The 19,644-nt window shown below is 38.5% G+C and overlaps 6 protein-coding genes across 7 annotated transcripts; 3 read left to right on the forward strand and 3 right to left on the reverse strand.

Annotated features, from left to right (window-relative positions):
* Positions 1-63: 63 nt before the first annotated feature.
* Positions 64-2,750, forward strand: LOC147281839 (membrane magnesium transporter-like protein). Its single transcript, XM_086247609.1, has 4 exons — positions 64-271; positions 395-447; positions 537-637; positions 2,406-2,750. Exons 1-4 carry the CDS (start codon positions 193-195, stop codon positions 2,497-2,499), a joined length of 327 nt encoding a protein of 108 aa, XP_086103735.1. The 5' UTR covers positions 64-192; the 3' UTR covers positions 2,500-2,750.
* A 681-nt stretch (positions 2,751-3,431) lies between these two features.
* Positions 3,432-5,294, reverse strand: TAF8 (TBP-associated factor 8). The gene has a single exon (XM_086247646.1). It carries the CDS (start codon positions 4,765-4,767, stop codon positions 3,613-3,615), a length of 1,155 nt encoding a protein of 384 aa, XP_086103772.1. The 5' UTR covers positions 4,768-5,294; the 3' UTR covers positions 3,432-3,612.
* A 2,321-nt stretch (positions 5,295-7,615) lies between these two features.
* On the forward strand, positions 7,616-8,417 carry LOC147281841 (actin T1-like protein). Its single transcript, XM_086248529.1, has 3 exons — positions 7,616-7,813; positions 7,935-8,013; positions 8,147-8,417. Exons 1-3 carry the CDS (start codon positions 7,662-7,664, stop codon positions 8,213-8,215), a joined length of 300 nt encoding a protein of 99 aa, XP_086104655.1. The 5' UTR covers positions 7,616-7,661; the 3' UTR covers positions 8,216-8,417.
* Positions 8,418-9,849: 1,432 nt separating this feature from the next.
* On the forward strand, positions 9,850-11,561 carry LOC147281842 (thylakoid lumen 15.0 kDa protein). 2 transcript variants are annotated; one of them, XM_086248575.1, is made up of 6 exons: positions 9,850-10,126; positions 10,211-10,308; positions 10,508-10,598; positions 10,821-10,889; positions 10,992-11,101; positions 11,207-11,561. In XM_086248575.1, the coding sequence occupies exons 1-6, from the start codon at positions 9,922-9,924 to the stop codon at positions 11,297-11,299; spliced, it is 666 nt and encodes a 221-aa protein (XP_086104701.1). In that variant the 5' UTR covers positions 9,850-9,921; the 3' UTR covers positions 11,300-11,561. The 2 variants fall into 2 exon arrangements, with proteins under 2 accessions (XP_086104701.1, XP_086104700.1); XM_086248574.1 differs by having other exon boundaries at positions 9,853-10,126; positions 10,205-10,308.
* Positions 11,562-12,704: 1,143 nt separating this feature from the next.
* LOC147281843 (SAUR-like auxin-responsive protein family) lies at positions 12,705-13,867 on the reverse strand. Its single transcript, XM_086248877.1, has one exon. It carries the CDS (start codon positions 13,554-13,556, stop codon positions 13,110-13,112), a length of 447 nt encoding a protein of 148 aa, XP_086105003.1. The 5' UTR covers positions 13,557-13,867; the 3' UTR covers positions 12,705-13,109.
* Positions 13,868-18,614: 4,747 nt separating this feature from the next.
* LOC147281844 (acylphosphatase family) lies at positions 18,615-19,644 on the reverse strand. Its single transcript, XM_086248688.1, has 2 exons — positions 19,248-19,644; positions 18,615-19,009 (listed from the first exon to the last, which is right to left on the reverse strand). Exons 1-2 carry the CDS (start codon positions 19,599-19,601, stop codon positions 18,743-18,745), a joined length of 621 nt encoding a protein of 206 aa, XP_086104814.1. The 5' UTR covers positions 19,602-19,644; the 3' UTR covers positions 18,615-18,742.

Raw genomic sequence — 19,644 nt, forward strand, 5'->3', positions numbered from 1 at the left:
CGTTTTAAAGCCAAACCATGTAAAAGAGTAAAAGACAGCATCGTTTTAAACGGACTTGAAATATTTTAAGTTTTAATCTTTCAGGTCTTCTTCAACAAAGCAAAGGAAACTGAGTCTGGATCGGGCTTGCACAGCTAACGACGTCGTATAAGCCGATACCGGAGCTGTAGCCTGCCGGAGGTCGGAGCTAAAATGGGTTTGCGTCTGGGCTTCTTGGTTGGCGTCTTCGGAGTTGTAATTCTCGCTCATGCCGCTTATTCAACCGTCCAATGTAAGCTCTAATTTACACATATATTCGTATTTATGTATCTATTTGAATTAGCAAGTCAGAAACTTTAGGGCTTTGTTGTGATTGAAATTGGGTCGTTTTTGAGATTGGTTGATTTGGTTGCAGACAGGGGATTGCTAAAGATTATGGAGGAAGAGTTTTCAGGACCTCCGATAAATGTAAGATTTAACAAAAAGAAAATTCTGAAAATGGGTTTGGTTTTGTTTAGGTTTTTATTTTGTCTAAAAGGGGGTTATTGGGAATGCAGGTGGTGCTTGAACTGCTTCTAGGGTTAGGGTTCTGTATGTGGGCGGCTCTTACTGTCCCGGGCACGTTTCTTTCGATACATCCCCATTCTGAAGAGAATAGGTATGTATGCGTTTTGCTTCTTCAATTTCTGACTTAGATTTGTCTTGTTCATGGTGTGATTGGATTTCTTTTCAATCCCTTCAATGGCAAGTTGAAACAAGTCTATAGTAATTTTTGTTATGCTTATGAACTTTGAGCTTACTATATCTTCTGCAATCTCAATTTTGCAAAGCTGCAACTGTTTTTTATTCGAATTCTCTCTCTTATTGTTTGGATTGGTAAGAGTGATGACAGAGCAGATGTTACTGCCATTTCAATAGCTAATTTTTCACATTGCTGGTGCAACTTCTAGCCCTATGTTTGGTTGTCAACTAAACAAAATAAAGAAGAGAAAAAAGAAACAAACCGGAACTTTTATTATTTTCTTGTGTTTGATTAAGGAGAGATAAAGAGGAAAATACTGTTTTGGTAACTTTCGTTCCTATTAGCCTACTTTCTTTTCAAATCCTACCTTTTTGGAAGAAAAAGTTTGAGAGAAAACCTAGAGTTATTTTCCTTTCCTTTCCATTTTTCATTAATAACCAAACAACGGACACACCTCAAACCCTAAGCACTCTCTCCCTTCCCAAATTCTCTACCCAAATGAACCAAACAACGGAAAGCTAAAAATTTAATTCCTTTCTATTCTTTTTCTTTCTCTATTAATTAGTAAACCAAACGTAGGGTAAAGAGGAAAATACAATTTCGGTAATGTTTGTTCCTGTAAGCTTATCTTTTCAAATCCTACCTTTATGGAAGAGAAAGTTTGAGAAGAAAAACCTAGAGTTATTTTCCTTTCTTTTCCATTTTCATTAATACCAAACAATGGACGCACCACAAAACGAACCAAACAACGGAAAGCTGAAAATTAACTGCTTTCTTTTGCTATTAATTGGTAAACCAAACATAGGGTAAGAGCTGAGGTTTAGTACCTTGTGGTGAGGGTTATTGATAGGATTAATACCTGTTCACATGCCCTTGGGACGATTGTGGTATAAAGGTCCCTAGAAATTGGAAAGTGATTGTTTTAAGTAAAAGGGGAATATTCTGAGGTTTTGGTAACAGTATGGTACATAGTTTCCCATTCTAATTATCTGAACTGAATGCCATGAAAATGAAAATGCTATTGCAGAGTGACAACCTTCATAATGTTATGAGGCTGAAAGATGTTTTATGTTTCCTATTGAAAAAAAGGCTGAAACATAAAACAATCTACTTTGTTTATCCATTGTTTGTTTAAGTATCAGCTAGCGCTCCCACACACTTTGCATGTTTTAGAGACCAAAAGGGTTTTTGGCTTTCTGTAATATTATAAAGGACCATCAATTTACTTAATACACATATAAGCTACTTGACAACCCATAAATAAGCCTGATATGGTAATCACGCAGTTAAGCTATCTGAGTTTGTTAATTAGGAAGTATATTGTTACCCTCTCTGATTGTCTAGATGTTGTAGAAGGTTACTTGCATATATGAATTAACCTTTTGTCTCCATCAGTTAAGTTTATTCTTCCATGTATAGTATTAATTTTTAATGCATTACTAAGTCTAAAAGAGAGCCAAGCTTTGCTGCATGTCCATAGAGGTGACTAATGTACGCTCTTCGCCAAAGAAATGGCCAGCCATCATAACTCTTTTTAGGTATAAACTTTGCAAAAGAAAATTTTGTTAATGAAAAATCTCGGTTGCTGCCATTTATTGTACTTTCTATGCACTTGAGATTCAGAATTGTGAAACCGTATTATATTTGATTGAATCATTGACATCTGGATTATTTTGGAATGCAGGATAGTTTCTCTACCAGCCAACCTAGACTTTATGATCTTCAACCATCGTGCCAAAGTATTTCCTGTGGAGATGGATTTGAAGCTGAAACATTGAGCTCTTTTCAATCAAGTGAACTGGGGTGTATTCAAGCAGAACACCATTTTCATTTTTTTTCCTGGCCTTTAGAGAGAGAAATGGCAGGCATTTGTCAGATCAATGCTGTTTATCTACTTGTTTTAGTTTTCTTGGATTATGTTATTGTATTTTCTCTTTATATATGTAGATGTTAACCAGAGACCGGATGACTTTATCTGTTACCTTGGCCTAGTCATTTAAAGTAATTTAAACTTGAGATGTTTCAGCTTTGTGTTTATAATTCCAATGGGATTGGTTTGTGGCCCCAACACCTATAGTGGCTAGGCCTGCTTTGTGGAGTTTAGGAGAATAATGACAGACAACTTAGTGGCTAAGTGGCTAAGTGGATGGTCCAGTTACAGGGGATGATCCCATTCCCAGCCCATTATTTTGTCTCTGAGTCGACCAATTTCTGTCATCAATGTAAACCTCATTTCATGGATGTCATAGTGCCTAAGTGCCACACATAAAATGAGTATTTATTATGGATGAAACTTCTTCGTTCTTCACTATACCCATGTCAGTGTCATAGACAAATGAACCCCTATGAGCAGAATGATTTGAGAATAAGAACCAAAAATAATTAGGGCAAAGGACACAGATCGAACTCCAATATGGTCTCAAATCCAAGTAATATTTTCGTACATACATTACAGCCTTCCAATTCACGGGTGCAGCATGTCCTTACTGACACCATTCTATGATCCATCATAGGTGTACTTCTCAAGGTACACATTTTCTTTTAGAGGGCTACCAGAAAGCATAAATGGAGAACATAATTTGCCTCTAACTCAATATTAGAATTCAATGTGTCGATACAAATCAGTTGGTGGGGGGATAAAAAACAGACAAAAACTTAATCTTAGAAGAATGGTTCACAGAGGAAAGAAAAGAGTAACATGAAATGGAAAGAAAGAAAACATTCACATGCCTATAAAAAAATGTTAGAGTGGGACTACAACTAGAGTCACTAAATCATTATCCATACTAGAACAAGAGTACAGCCTCTCTACTTTGAGCATCCATAGCCCACTTCTAATGCCAAATTCTAAGTGCCAGAATTTCCATGAAGAAACCAGTCAATGAATTAATCTACAACTGAGTGAGTTCCTGTGGGTTTTCCATAGACTGTCTAAGAATAAACTCGGCTCTCCTCTTCTTGTCATCCCTCTCCTCATCTCGCCCAAACCAATATGCTGGTCTCCCAGAACCCTTCTTTTGGAAGCTCAATTCCGAAGATTCTCCCAAGAATTTCTTCCCAGTTCTGAACTTGAAATGAACAGCAGGCCTTGTATCGGGGAGAAGCCTCCCCTCATCATCTCCATCAATCCACAACCCGTTCTTCACTGCTTCAATGGCAGGCGCAAACGCCTCCAAAACAGAAGAAGCAGCTTGGGTTCCTTTTGCCACTTCATCTGAAAGCTTGGATGGCAAGACAACTGGAGAGACATCTTTCTCGTCCGGCTGGAGAGGCGGTTCAAGGAATGGATTACTTTCACTACTCCCTTGTTGTAATCCCTTTCCATCATTACCACCCAAGGCCACTGAAACTGAAACTGAAACAGAGGTTCCTGCTGAAGCTGAACCTCCATTGCAGACCAACCGCTGCTGCAGACTCAACAAAGACCTCTCAGCCTTTCTCCGCTGCCTGGCTTGCTCAATCTTATCCTCGCGAGGATCGGTACTCCTCTCATTCCACATGGGCGAATGAATGTAAGTGTGGGGATCGGGAAAAGCCGGCAACCAAGTGGGCAAATGTTTACTAGGTGGAGCTTCACCCATTTGTTCGAAACTCGGAATTAGTCTCCGGGTCTTGTTCACCGGAAACCGGGGCAACGGTTGCGCAAATGGGATCTCCTCAGCCGAACCCACATACTCAACAATCCCCCTCACCGTGCCCGACCCTGCAAGACAATGGGTAATCTCCGCCGCACCCGAAAATCCCTGCAATGACTCCATATCCTCCAATCCTCTAACAATATCAAACACATTACATTCCGTTCTACCAGCCAAGTTGGCGTACAAATTCGCCATCTTTCCTAAGTCACGGAGGTATCTGATGGCAATGTCAGCGAGAGCATCCAAAGCAGACTCCTTGAAGCTCTGGAACCCCACGCTCTCGCATATCTGCGCCACCGCAACCTTCGACACTGCTCGCCCAAATTCATCAGCTCCTCCTGGTCTTCTGGGCGCAGCATCGCTACTGGGTTCATTCACTCTGCTACTTTCCGCATCTCCATGGCTCATATTCAAACCCTCATATCAATCAGCTTTTTCTCGAACCCGCATCATTCGACCCATAAACCCGTTCTCGCCAAAACACATGCATCTTCCCTCTCTTTCCCGCGTCCTTTCTCGTAAACCAAACACAAACACATAAGAGGGTAAAAAGGAAGAACTTTGCAGCTGACACTGAGAAACCCTAGAGCGGCAAACTCTCGAACGCGAAGCAGCAGAGAGCTGGTTACAAATTGCAGTGAAATAAACGCAATTATCGGAGTCTTGCAGCAATTCGAAGACTCCGAAGCATAAATTGGGAGCAAAGAAGCAGAGTTTGGAATCAGATTGAACGAAACTTCGCAAACCCTAGAGGAGGAAGGAGAAGAAAGGTAGCGTTAGGGTTTGCGGGGGTAAAGAAGGTCGGGGATATGGAGGGAATTTACGAATTTGAAAAAAGAAATCGATAAATCCCTGGTAAGACCCTTGCCAGCAATGTTGGCATCAAAATTCAAAAAGGAAGAGAGATTGGGAACGAAGAGAGAAGAGTAAGGTCGATGAAGAGAGTTGGGGGGGGCTTGGGTTTACTTTTATAGAGCTTTTACTAAACTAAAAGGTAGGTGGGTGGGCACTTGGGCTTGGGAACTTGATGGGCCTGTTGTAACGGGCCTGGCCCAAAAAATGCACACTATATAGTCAAATTGCGCTTTTACCCCTATAGTTTGGGTCAAGTTTCATTAATGTCCTCCATATTAGTTTCAATTGAAAAAATTATTATAATACAACCACAATGTGTAACCGAGTCACATTTTATAAAATGGGTGAACAACATGTTTATAATTTTGTAATATATAATAGGGTTAATTACAATTTAGTACCTCAACTTTACCTCCTATTTCAAGTTAGTACCTCAAGTTTAAAAAGTTTCAATTTCATACATCAACTTCCATTTTGTCACAATTTCATACCTCCGTTACTACTACCGTTAGGAAGTCCGTTATCCGCCTACGTGGCGCTGACGTGGCGCACGCTGACCCAATCACTAAGTGTTGACTTGATTTTTAATAATTTCCATGTGGCAGAATAATAATAAAAAAAGAATAAAATATTTAAAAATTAATTAAAATATAAAAAATTGAATTAAAAAAAACACAACCCTCATCCCCTCCCCCAGCCCGACCCACCCCCTTCCCCCTCCCCCTCCCCCTCCCCCTCCCTGCAACCCATCCCCTCACCACAACCCAACCCTGCCGGTAACCTCTCTCTCTCTCTCTCTCTCTCTCTCTCTCTCTCTCTCTCTCTCTCTCTCTCCTCATCCTCCTTGGCCGCGATGACGATATGTTGTCTCTCTCCCCCGATGCCACTACCATGTTCGAGATCTTCCTCCCGAACCATCGCCAGTCGTTCCCTTTGTTCGGCGGCAGCGTCACCTCGAGTCAGAGACGGCGGCGTAGTGGTCCACTGCCTCTGCGAAACTCTAGAGAAACACCAGGTGGTTGTGGTCGGCTTCTCGTTTCGCCACCGTGACGATCGTCCAGCATCATCCAGCAGAAATTGAGAAAAAAATAAAAAATAAAAAAAATACCCATCTCGCCCAGCAACCCAAAATAAAATGGAAAAACCCCATGATCTAGATCTTGAATAAAACGAAGAACACTGCATCGGTAACCAAGATCAACCCCAAAACCATTCTCTTATCATTTTTGCCCATTTATGTCTTTTTCTTCATTTTTTGAGGGGTTTCTTCAATTTAATGTAATTTTTTTATCTTTTATCAAAAATTGTTATTTTTGTTGGATGAATTTTGATGGGTTTGAATTGTTTGGGTGTACTGCCAATTTGGAAGCTTGGAAGCACAGAGGGGGAGGGGCTGGGTTGTGGGGAGGGGATGGGTTGCAGGGGAGGGGTTGGGTTGCGGGGAGGGGAGGGGAGGGGAGGGGAGGGGAGGGGATGGGTTGCAGGGAGGGGAGGGGAGGGGATGGGTTGCAGGGGAGGGGTTGGGTTGCGGGGAGGGGAGGGGAGGGGAGGGGATGGGTTGCAGGGAGGGGGAGGGGGAGGGGTGGGTCGGGCTGGGGGGAGGGGATGGGGGTTGTGTTTTTGACCAAAAAAAATGGGGGTTGTTTTTTAATTCAATTTTTTATATTTTAATTAATTTTTAAATATTTTATTCTTTTTTTATTATTATTCTGCCACATGGAAATTATTAAAAATCAAGTCAACACTTAGTGATTGGGTCAGCGTGCGCCACGTCAGCGCTACGTAGGCGGATAACGGACTTCCTAACGGTAGTAGTAACGGAGGTATGAAATTGTGACAAAATGGAAGTTGATGTATGAAATTGAAACTTTTTAAACTTGAGGTACTAACTTGAAATAGGAGGTAAAGTTGAGGTACTAAATTGTAATTAACCCTATATAATATTAATAACATCAATAAATATTAGAATACCTGAATTTGTTAAGCCTATGTGGTAGTGTTAGAGATATAATTTATTATTTCAAATATGTCACATTTATCCATGTCTTTTCTTATAATTGCAAAATTCAAAGTCACATGCTTGATTTTGTTATTTTCATTGAGAAAAATAACATGTTACTTGCATGATTCTCGAGGTATTTTAAATGTTAACAATGAAGTTAAACCATCATAAAGCTTAAAATAACCTCACTCGTGAGCTTTACTTGTTATATTCATAGAATAAAACTGATAGAATTAAGGGTAAATTCTGGAATTGCAATAATTAATAAACTACGTAAGCAAAATTATGACACAATTCAAACAACATAGACCTAAAAGCTGATCAAAACTAGAGGGACAAAAACGTAATTTGGCCCAAATATATATCTTCATTGTACTCACTACTTAACGCCTCAACGGAGGTGGACTGAAGGATAAGAAAGAGAGAGAGAGTGAGAAAGAGGGAAATGGAGAAGTACTTTGGGAACGCATACAGGGGAGACCCGGGAGTCCCACACGCCGACCCGGAACGATTCGTGAACATATGGATCGGATCTGCTGCCTTCTCTGTGCTCACATGGGTCAATCCCTACATGTGGCAGCTCTCCAATCAGTTCAAGTACTTCATTTTATTTTTATTTTTTGAGTTTTGGATGATACCCAGTTCGTGATTTTGTTGCTATTTTGTGTTTGTGTTTGTGTTTCTTGATTCTCTTTTGCCCAATTTGAAATGCTTGCAGTTGGCATGACAAAGCAATGATGTTTGAACACTATCACTGGAAAAAGGCCAAGAAGAAAGGGGAGCCCTATAAATTTAAGGTATATTTGACATATTAACAAGCTGAAGTTTCAATCATTTTACTGGTTCTAATAAGACCCATTTGGAATTTGATGGGTTTATATTATGCTTTTGTTGATGAAATCAATGGGTTTTTTGTTGTTGTTGTTGCAGTGGAACGAGTACATGGACAGGGACCTCAGAGATTCCTACTATTTCAACTGGCCCGTTTACTTCCCTTAGTTGTTTACTTGTTTGTTTAAATGGGCATGCTCTTCTTTTGTCTATTTGAACTGTTATAGCCTTGTTGATGTTGTTTGATGTTGCTAAGCTGAAACTGTCGGTCTGAAGATTATAAGTTTTAGGTTTATGCTCCATTCTTTCTTATCTTCTTATGTATTGAAGGCTTAATCAAAATCTTCTCCTTTATCAGGCCTTTCGTGAATGTCATTGAGTTGTGTGATGTGATGTGTGATAGTTTTTTGGCTGCAAAATGGTTGATTTCTGCTGTTCTAAATCGTTGGTTGGTGAACTACTGAACTCTGTGTCAAAATGGTGGATGGATATAAATCATATAATACTAGCTTTGCAGCATATTGCCACTGAACATAACGTATGTTTGTGACTCAGAAGGCAAGCATACATATCTGTACATGAATGCTGGGCCTTAAGGGATAAAAATTGCATAAGTTATGTAATGGTATGAACAAATTGAGCTAGGCAAACAATCTTGGTTACCAGCATATGCCAAGCTATTCGGTACAGCTTGTGAAGGGGTGACCAAATTAAAGACGTTTGAGGATAAACTTTCTGCAAAATAGCTGCAGATTAAATAATAGCTGAGCTGCTACTGGTTTCAGCTTCTCTGCTTGACAAGTGAATAATCGAAGTCTTAAAAAATCTTGTAATGTTGTGATCCACAAGTTTTAGTCATTCGAGGGCAGGCGTTTCTGTTTGCTCAATTGCTGTTGAAAGTGTTATGTTCCTAATATTGTATTGCTTGCAAGCTATATTAGTAAAGGAAGCCCCAAAAACTAAGTTCTTTGAGTGACATTGCAGTCCTCAATCTCACGTTCTAAGAGAGGCACTGAGCTAAAGAGGAGCTAGAATTTGCCTTGTGCAGATTTTGGGCAATCAAAAGCTTTAATGGAGCAGGGTTCACCACCTTCAGCCTTCTCATTTTCAGGTCCTTGCTGCTGAACAGTCCGTTCAAAGAGAAACTTCATTGAATGATGAAACCAATATAAGTGGATTATTAAGATAAAGAAGGAATGTAAAAGAAAGAACTTGAAAACCTATAATTATTTTGAGTTACGAGAAAAACTTTTGCAACCTACTCCGTTGTACCGAAAAAAGGAACAAGGCCTTTAGTAAATTTTGAATACGTGCAATTACAAACAAGAAAGTTCACCGTGCAATCATATGCAAGTTATACAAATTTCATATGTTTTTTCAGACATAGAGCATTCATGTTTACGATTTGTCTTATGCAAACCACCCTTTTGTGCTGAGTTGACCACCCTAATAAATTTTTTTCAACTTTTTTTCTATTTTACCCTTTATTGCAAAAACATGATAAAATCACCCAGATCTATTCGGTGGTCATCTATTGAAATATCCACCAATGTTCGGCAGATAAGTGTCGAATAAATACAAATATTTCGGCAGATAACTGTCGAATGCCTTTTTCATTTCCATTCGGTAGTTATCCACCGAATAATCTACCAATGTTCAGCAGATAACTGTCGAATAATCATAAATATTTCGGTAGATAACTGTCGAATGACCCAACGAACAAAATTGAAATTTTTTTGTTTTAAGGGTAAAGTTGAAATTTTAAAATAGGATGGTCAACTTAGCAATTTAGGGTGGTCTAAATAGCATTGGCCATGTGAAAAATATTCCATTATCCTAAGCCTTTGCAGCTGCCACGATCCCAGAACCAGGAAATGATGGCATTTCTCCATCCTCCATGTCCTTCTCTCACTTCCCAAATAACCCAACGTCCTGCATTTACACCGCCCATTACCGGGTCGTCCCATCTCTCTTCAACCCAAAAGCCAACCAAATGCAGCAACTGGGTCTCCGAGTTTCGATCCAAGTCTTTAAATTTTGTGCTCTCAGGGGCTCTTACACTCGGATTATCTCTAGCAGGCAAGTATTTTAATTTTCTGCAATTGCATATAAGATAGATAGAAGACTGAAAATTTGAAAGCCTGTAAATTTCTGTAGGAGTAGGACTTGCAGAGGCAAAAGTTGGAGTGAACAAGCCAGAATTGCTTCCTAAAGAGTTCAGTCCTGTCATTGATGTAGCTGGCTTCCTCTCAGATGGCCAGGTGTGTTTTCTTTCAACTTGTCAATGTCTATGTTTTCAGCCTTACACAGTTTGGGTTTTTGGTTTGTATATTTGTCCTATATTCTTGGGTTGAAACATGGAAACTTGCATACGTTATATTGGATGGTGGGGTGGTTTTGAACATTGGGAGAAATCAAAGAATTAAGCTGAAGTGTTTGTAATGTATGGTAAATTTCCAGGAGAAAAGACTGGCCCAAGAGATTGCTACTATAGAAAAGGATACTGGATTCAAGTTGAGAGTTCTTGCACAGAACTATCCTGACACACCAGGTGTGCTTAATGTTTCTAAGACTTTGGTAGTCAGTGGGTTTGCTTTTATTTATATGTTTCTAATATGGTTTTACAAGAAAGTGTTCTCTCACAAAGTCTAAGATGTTATATTGTCAGATTGTCTACTAAATTATCATCAAACAAGTTGAATGTGTAATTGTTATATAGACTGTCTGTCAAGATAACTTTACCCTGGTTCTACAATCTTTCCATGTTTTGCAGGTTTGGCGATTAAGGATTTCTGGCAAGTGGATGATAGAACTATTGTCTTTGTTGCTGATCCCACCTTTGGTAATGTATTCTTACATACCAGTATTGTTATATTGTATGCCTTTTTTAGTATCTCTGCCATGGATTGTTTATGTTAGTGGGTCTCTTGCTCTCTTTGAGCAGGCAATATACTAAACTTCAATGTGGGGGATTCAGTTGATCTAGACGTTCCACGTAGCTTTTGGAGCCGTTTGGCTGGGAAATATGGAAATATGTTTTATTGGAAAGAGAAGGTGAAGTTACCTCATTGATTAGATAGCTATATTTGCTATGAGATTGTTTGCATTGCACAAGATTTTGTTAGAAAAGAACATGATTGTATTTGCTGGATGGAACAGGGGGAAGATGGAGCAATTGAAGCTGCTGTCATGGCAATATCTAACTGCTTGAGAGAGCCTGTAGACGCAGATAATTGTTCTGAGGTAAAGTAATACAATGAGTTACTTAGCAAGATTCCTTCATTTGCACTCTGTCTATTTTGTAACATATATTGCTTATTAGGAATGTAAAAGTTGTTAAAATATGTACGGATGCGTTTAGGAAACATTATTTATTGTTATATTGGTTCTAGATGATCAACTTCTCAATCTGATCTGTTCATCCGAAGTAGGGGAGAAAACAATGATTGTTCTTGTGTAATCTTTCCATATGACTGGAATTAATTGTAAATTGAAACCAAATATTTGTAGCTCAGTTTTCACTCCACATATTTCATCTTGCTGTAAGCCTTATGAATCTGAGCATCCATAGGATATGTCAGTGAAGTGCAAAAAGCAAAATGCCCGGTACCATTGGATGGGAGTTGGGTTGTTGTACCTTAGAGGCACTAAGTTCACTAGTTATGAGTTGGTGTGGCTAAACTTTCAGCCACAACCTCTCTACTTGTGGTAGTGGTCTAGAGACTCTAGACTCAATGGTGGCTCTATCGAATTCATTCACCTAAGTTCATGTTCTTAAGGCCCAAATAGACAATTACATTAAATATATAACAACCTAAATAGAAATAATAATGTCGCTCACCTCACCCACTCCTATTTTTTCAATCCCTGCAAAATACCTCTATTCTTTTTTCTTTTACCATCTAGAAATGATGGCAGAGATGATCATTGTCCCACCATCATGATTAAAGGCCAACAGGTAGCCTCTCAACAAGGAGCCTAACAGACCTAAAACCTCAACAGGGAGTTTAGCGGCACGTTGGCCTCTCTACCAGACCATGGTGTTGCCATGGCAGCAGAGTTATAGAATTTTTAGAAACTTTTTTTTTTTTTTATTAATTATTATCCTCAAAAGTAATTTTGTTGAGGAAACATTTGTAATAAAAACTTTATTAAAAAGTGAATAGGAAGAATAAGATGGGGTGGCATTGTGGCAATAGCGCCACTCCACAAAATTAATATAAACAAGTTAAAAATGCACCTCTAGTTCTAAAGATATTAATTAAAGCACTTGTAGTGAGAAATGAGATTTGTTAAGAGAATGAGAGATGGAGAGATCCAGAGGGAATGAGAGGGAACAGAGAGAATTATAGAGAATAAGGTGATTCCTTTTAGGTGCATCTCTCCAGTTGTTTTACCACAACATAATACCTCTGAACCAGAAATAGGTATAAAAACATGTGTAAAAAATACAAGTCCTAGCACCAACTTACTAGTACTTTGGTTTAACAGCTACAGTAGAAATAAATATCTGAGAGATAGGATATCAGCCCTTTTATTTAAAGACAGTAATGAAGACATTCAAAACCCGAACTCGTATAACATACGAAAACATTTTTAACACTTAAATATTAACAAGTTCAATCCATCATAAAATATAGATTTATAAACTGTTATATATGTCTGTGTGCAATCAGTGAAATAAAAAATCATTGAAATGATTGTGATAACAATCAAATGGCTAAATGATTTATGATTTGGTTAATTTTTTACAAAATTGATATTTAAATGAAGATCTAAAAAATGAACGGTTCGGATTATAAGATCACATTGTATAGTGGACCTAAATAGTTGGTTAGCGTCGTATTATCTTACTAACTGGTTAGCTCTAAAACATTTTTGTATATATATATGATAGACGATAACATATCTTACTAACTGATTAACCTTGTATTATCTAAAAAATGTACTAATACTATAATAGTAATAGTACATTTGCACTCATATATGCATGGAATTTGGAGTTCTTGATGATCTTAATTATGTCATACATGAAATTGGTTTCATTTGGCTGTCTCCATATCTAATATCCTTCAATGACTGTAAGAATATTATTACATGCACCCCACTGATCTCCAGCACTAGCAGTAGTACTAGTACTACTCTGCTCCCTCCTACTGCTTTGTAGAATCTTATGCAATTCCTCAGGCTTGCAAGGAACTGCAAGAGCACCCTTCTGTCCAAACCCATATTCTTCCTTGGCCTTCTCTAGCAATCTCAAAAATGCAGGGTTATTTAAGGACTCCAATTTAACAACAAACCTCTTTGCTTCATTACCCTTCACTGCAAAAACTGCAAAATGCCCTTCCTTCACATCCTCTGGCACCATTGTTGTTGCTGCCACCTCCAATTCTTCATCATCAAAGTGATTTTGGTCATCATGAGGGCCTCTGGCTGCTGCTAAGAGTGAGAGACCCTTTTGTAGCTTTTCGATTAATAGCCTGGTGAGCCTATTCTTCTGGGTAGACATTGGTGATGGTGAAGTAGTAGTCAATCACGTACAGCTAGCTTGTTTGAGATGATGAGAGTGATGGGGCTTTGTGGTGAGCATGGAAACTTATAGTTGGCTTGTGAAGGAAAACTGGCCTGAATGAAAAGGAAAGGGAAGTTTCTGATGGGGTCGGTGTGGAGCCACTGCTTGTTGTTGCGATGAAGGACATGTCATTTAATGCAACATTTTGATGTGTCACATCCCAAGTGTCCTTTTACGCGCTACTCATTTCATCCCTGAGAGTTTGCTTAAAGAGCTTGATCATGATCGATCTGAGAGTAAGAATTTTTGTGCATTGTCAATTTTAGAAATACACACGAAATTGACACGGATGATGGATCTGTCAAAAGCCACATGACCTGAATGTAACACGTGCAAGTGAAGGCTATATATGCCTTTTGGATATGTGATAATCCCATATATGATCTATACCTTTAGGTGATGAGTGAAATGACCAAAGAAAAAGGTCTGAGAATCTCAGCTAGCTGCAGTAGTTTTACCCACTTGGTTCTGTATAGTAGTTACTGTTTTGATTAAAGTGTGAAAATGTTCATATATTATCGATCATTGACGCTCCCAGTTGACTAAAGTTTGCTCTAGTGTCGGCGGTAATTGGATGGTTCAACACTTGAACGTGTTCACATATATATAATTTGATATTTTGTAGATCGGAGACAAGTCACAACTAGACAAGCAATACTCATATGTCAACTGCCATGTACTCTGTTTATATTTATTTGACTCAAAACCCCAAAGGATCCTTCCTAGATTACCATAGTTAATTGGATGGGAAAATATTATGTCTGTTCTAGAATTGACCAATAGCTCATTTGTTAGATAGTTAATTTGACACACAAAAACTTAAAATGTTAGTGAACAATCTATTTCAAGTTAATACTCTTTGTCCCATTCATGTGAACAGACAGACAAACTCATATAAATGCAAAGTGGTAAATCAATAAATAAGTGGAGAATAAAAATTGAAGGATTGGAGTTGTGAGGTTTTGAGCTCTAGACTTCCTATAGTTAAAGCTTTTTTTTTTTTTTTTTTCTTATAATATAGTTAAAGCTTTGATATTATCAAAAATATTATAGAGCTCACCAGTTAGTAAGATAATATGGTACTAACTATTCTTTTGGCCCCACTACACAATGTAATTTCATAATGCAAACCGTTTATATTTTAAACCTCCAATTAAATATCAACCTTGTAAAAAATTAACCAAATCAGAAATCATTTAGTCATTTGATTTCATACAATCATTTCATGTTTTATTGAAAAACTTATGTTCATCCATTTACATGAGCACAATTAGCTTACTAATAGTTGACTAAATGATTTTCGATTTTGTTGATTTTTTACAAAGATGATCTTTTAAAATGAACCTAAAAAATATATGGTTCGAATCATGAAATTACATTGTGTAGTAGATTCAAAAAGATAGTTAACGTCATATTATCTTACTAACTGATTAGTTATAGAGTACTCCTCTATATTATATGCATGAAAAAGAAGCAGCCGGTGCGTCAAATTTGTAAAATTGTTAAAAAAACTATTGATCTTACCATTGGGTTACATCCCTTTTTTTTTCTTTTTTAATTGCATCCAAAAGTATTAATTTGCTTGATGAAAGGGCAATTGATTAGTTGCCACTTAAATCCTTTTTTGGGGGTACAAAGTACATAAATCCTTTTAAATTGTGTATCAAAGTACCTAATCTGCAGATCTTGAGCTTTGCATCTTCCGGTTGGGTATATTGAATAGACATAACAGAATCACTTGCATGACCCATAATGACATTAATGTGGGTCTGCCTAACAGGTAGGGAAGATCGTCATGTTTCTGATAAGAAACAAAGGGATGGGGTCATTGCATGTGCCGCTCTATCTCATCATTTGGCTTCCCATTGATATTTCACTTCTCAACCTCTGCACTGATAGGGACTAGAAATAAACTTCATCAATGGCAACTAAATACATAGCCGCCTTAGTTCTGTTTAAACGTCTTTTAGGTTAGTCCTTCTGCTTCATCTGTGTCTCGAGCCTCTCGTAAAAAGTTGTCAGACATTTTGTTCTGATATGAGAACATTTACCTTACATATTCATTATTAACATTCCAAAAGCGGAGTTGAGAAGGAACATACGCATGTGTAGTGCAATCGATTTGTCAATTTCATTGCACCCCTTTTTCTAGGTCCAACGTAATTGGAAATTTTGATGTGCCATTCTTTTGCCTGTTATGATGGGGTCCGAGAAGCACTTTATACGGTTACAGGACAAAGAAAGTAACTCAGAAAGAAGGCCTACTCATCTTCTTCCAGCCATTGCATATCTGCTCAAGGGTCGATCATGCCACCAGAAGTAGCACACACAGCCATGTGGGTGTTTAATTGTTCATTGAGAGGTTAAGATTGAGCGAGCTTTCACTCTGTTGGTAGAACATATTTACATAAATATGACAAATAATAAACTTGACAACAGAACCAGGTTGGATAGTTCAAGCAATATCCAGAGAAATAGCCTACCCCAATCTCTTCAAAAGAATTCAGACAAAACCTTGCTTCTTCTTTTTTTTTGGCCATGGACAAAACCTTGCTTTAGAGACAAGACAAACGTATGAGTAATAGACTAATAGTACATTTGTACTTAATGGTGTCAAGGACCAAGGTCATAACTTAAACTTAGTCTAGTCAAGACTTCAAGTCCTCTCTCAAAACTGAAAATAATTTGCTAATGAAATTGACTAATAACTTTAGAGTAGAGGTATTCCCACTCCACTCATACACTCGGTCACAAGAATGCAAAAAAAACATCTACATAGATGTTATTTGCATAAATGTGTCCACCTGAGCGTGTGTCGGTGAGCGCCTATCTACCAATAGCCGTTGGACTCAATCAAATAGGTTGCAGTGTTAAAAAAAATTTAGACTCTCACTGACAGGTGTTCAGGAGAGCACAACTAGTTATTTGCACTCTTTCACAGGAGTGAAGGAGTGCATCAGGAAGAGCTAAAAAAATACCAACGAAAGGGGGAAAAGAAGTGCAGCATCAACTTTTGCAACTCTTTTTTACCCTTGATGGTAATGGTAAGAGCATGTTTAAATATATCACAAATTCTTCCTTAGGAACTTCCCTGTATGATTGAATTACATGAATGCATCCATCAGCAATTCTATCATTTCCTTATTCAAGAATCCTCTAAAGCTCATTGTGGACATAAACCCAAATTCATCTTAACCTCTTACAACATCATAAACCATGGTTGAGCTAAAACAAATCTAATTCAATGATGGATGTCTTCACTTCACCATCATCAGCGGTGTGAACCACAAAGTGTTCCTCCATCAAACCTTCTACCAGCTCCTCGGGCAATGGACCGAAATCACTATAATTAGCAGCAGCTGCAATTGCTTAACAATCAGATTTGATTTTCTTGGTAATCAGAGAAGACCTTCTCAGCAATACAAGACCTTCTCTCATTCTAGCTTTTTGAGAATCAAGGGCTGCCCTCTGAGCTCGCTAGCCATCTCCATTCAATCAGAACTTAAATAAGCTTACTTTTCTCAAACCTTCCGGGTTGTATATCACTCTAAATAATAAAACTTATAAAAAGATGGTGGAGAGCTTGGAGAAGAAAAGGAATGGACAAACTTCAAAAAGGAGTAAGTCAGACATATGCATGAGTGCTAGCTCCCTTGCATCAACACTGCTGCTCTTATTTTACTATGGTTGTCAGAACATAAGTTGCCCATCACCACAGCATACCAAAAAGCTCTGTATGCATGTGATGGTACATAATCCAATAGGAAAAGCATACCAGGTGGGATTCACATACATCTTACTAGAGCATGCTATAATTATCATTCAAGAAACCACAACAAGCTAGCTTAATAAAAATCTTCTGGAGGGTCACTGATAATCCCCTTCATCCAAAATCTAATAATATGCATGCCATCATTATCATGCAAGTAGCAATTGCTTTCCATAAAAGAAGAAATAAGTAGGTACAGGGACGGAACTTGGGCAGGGCTCACCTGAGCCGCAGCCCACCTCAAAAAGGGAAAAATCTATAAGTACCAGCACACCCCAGCCCACCCATCATGCTCCCCGCCCATAAGGTCCCGCCCACCCAACTTGCAAGGCTGGTACCATTCCTAAGTAGGTAGTATATTTTGTTGTTCTATAGAAGCGCCATAAGGTAAAAACATAATATGAGCAACTCACTGAGCTACATCTCATTCCTAGATAAAATTGTTTCACCTTCTAATATGTCCACATTCCATGATCATAATCCCAAAGTGAACCAACTTTCACTCTTTTAGAGTCTATGATAGACCAAAATGGTTTGGAATACTGACCTGAATACTTATCAATTACATATTTTCATAATTGAGAATTACATGTCCAAGAGATTTGCAAAATCATATACCAGTAAAAACCTTAACTTCCTTGACTAAGGGACATTTAGGACAACTAAGATTTCTCCAAACTAAGGAGCATAAAGAAGTGGGATTGTCAACGTAGCAAACCAGGAAGAAGTTCAAATCTTTATGGAGAAATTTACCATTATCTGCTCAACCTTAGTGAATATCCTAGCCATCTTTTACCCATATAATTCTTTTAAAGACAGCCAATCAGTTCAAAAAACTTTCTTTTGTAGGAGAGAGAGCTAGGACAGGAATGAAAACAAATTCCTTTCGTCCCTTATTTGAAGAAGAAAAAAGAGAAAAGAAAGAAATCTCATACCCATGTTAAAAGGGTGCACAACAAACCAAAGATGCTTGAAATTGCTGCAACTCCTCATATACTTTTAGACTCTATTAGCATGCAACTTGCTCCATTTTACCAAGCTAAGCCTCAACTCTCAAGTGACCATGTCCTCAAAAAATCTCATATGAATGTCTATAAAGTTAGCTTAAAATAGCACTATAGCAGTGATTGTCACACATATTTATCCTAATCCATCATAGTTCTTTTAAAGCTACAACAGCAATACTCATCAACTTAACAACACCCAAATATTAAGTTAGAAACCAATGCTAAGAAGTCATTCGGTTGTATATTTATTTAAACAAGAACCACACAAGACATGTTTCCTTCAAGGGTTCAGAACTTGGAAGAGCAATCTATATAATGAAAAAAAACTATACATTGAGAAAGATTGATCAGACCGTGGATTTGCGCTCGAACCCAGTTCCTGGGTCATCGGTGCTAGGAAATACCTCCAGCCCAGTGACCAACGCAGATGGCGGACCTCGGCGGCACCTCTGCTCCATCTCTTGGACTGCTTCAGGGTCCCCAGAAAGCAGAGTCTCCACAGACCCATCTCTCCTGTTCCGCACCCAACCTTTCAAGCCCAATTGGGTGGCGTTCTCCACTGTCCAGTCCCTGTAAAACACACCCTGCACCCTCCCCTTTATCACCAGCCTCACCTGCACATCCAAAACCCAAAACCCACCACTCAAAATCAAAACTTTCGCATTGAGAACAACAAATTAAGAGAGACCAATTACTTCACACTAATCAAGAAATGCAAGAGGGGTGATGAAACGAAAACCCACTACTCAAAATCAAAAATTTCACATTGATTGAGAACAACAAATTAAGAGATGCCCATTAGTTCAAACTGATCAAAAAATGCAAGAGGGGTGATGAAAAGTAGAAACGCACCGTTTTGGTGGAGGATGATGACTGGGTGGAATCAGAGCCGGCCTGGGGAGTGGTCATGAGAGGCAGAGAATGTCGAAGATGAGGTGGACGAGGTCTGAGCAGAGAAGAAAGAGGAGGGCAAGGAAGAATAAAATGATGGCAAAGCGAAAGAGAATGATGAGAAGGCAGATGGTGAGGATTATGGAGATGGGGGATGAGTCTAATAGCAGCACAAGCAGCATTGTTTGTGTTTTTGTTGTTTTGGGTCCTTTGTTTTGGTGGTGCTGGATGGTTGTTCCGAGATATTAGGAAGAATCTGGCTGAGGTTGCTCTGTGTTGGCACGTCAGTGGCCTCAGTTGGGTTGCTGATGCCATTCAATTCTCTTTTGACTTCAGATTCTCTTATTTATACGGTGTG

The sequence above is a fragment of the Dryas octopetala genome, chromosome 6 (assembly GCF_963921425.1).
Source record: "Dryas octopetala chromosome 6, drDryOcto1.1, whole genome shotgun sequence".
Taxonomy (NCBI): domain Eukaryota; kingdom Viridiplantae; phylum Streptophyta; class Magnoliopsida; order Rosales; family Rosaceae; genus Dryas; species Dryas octopetala.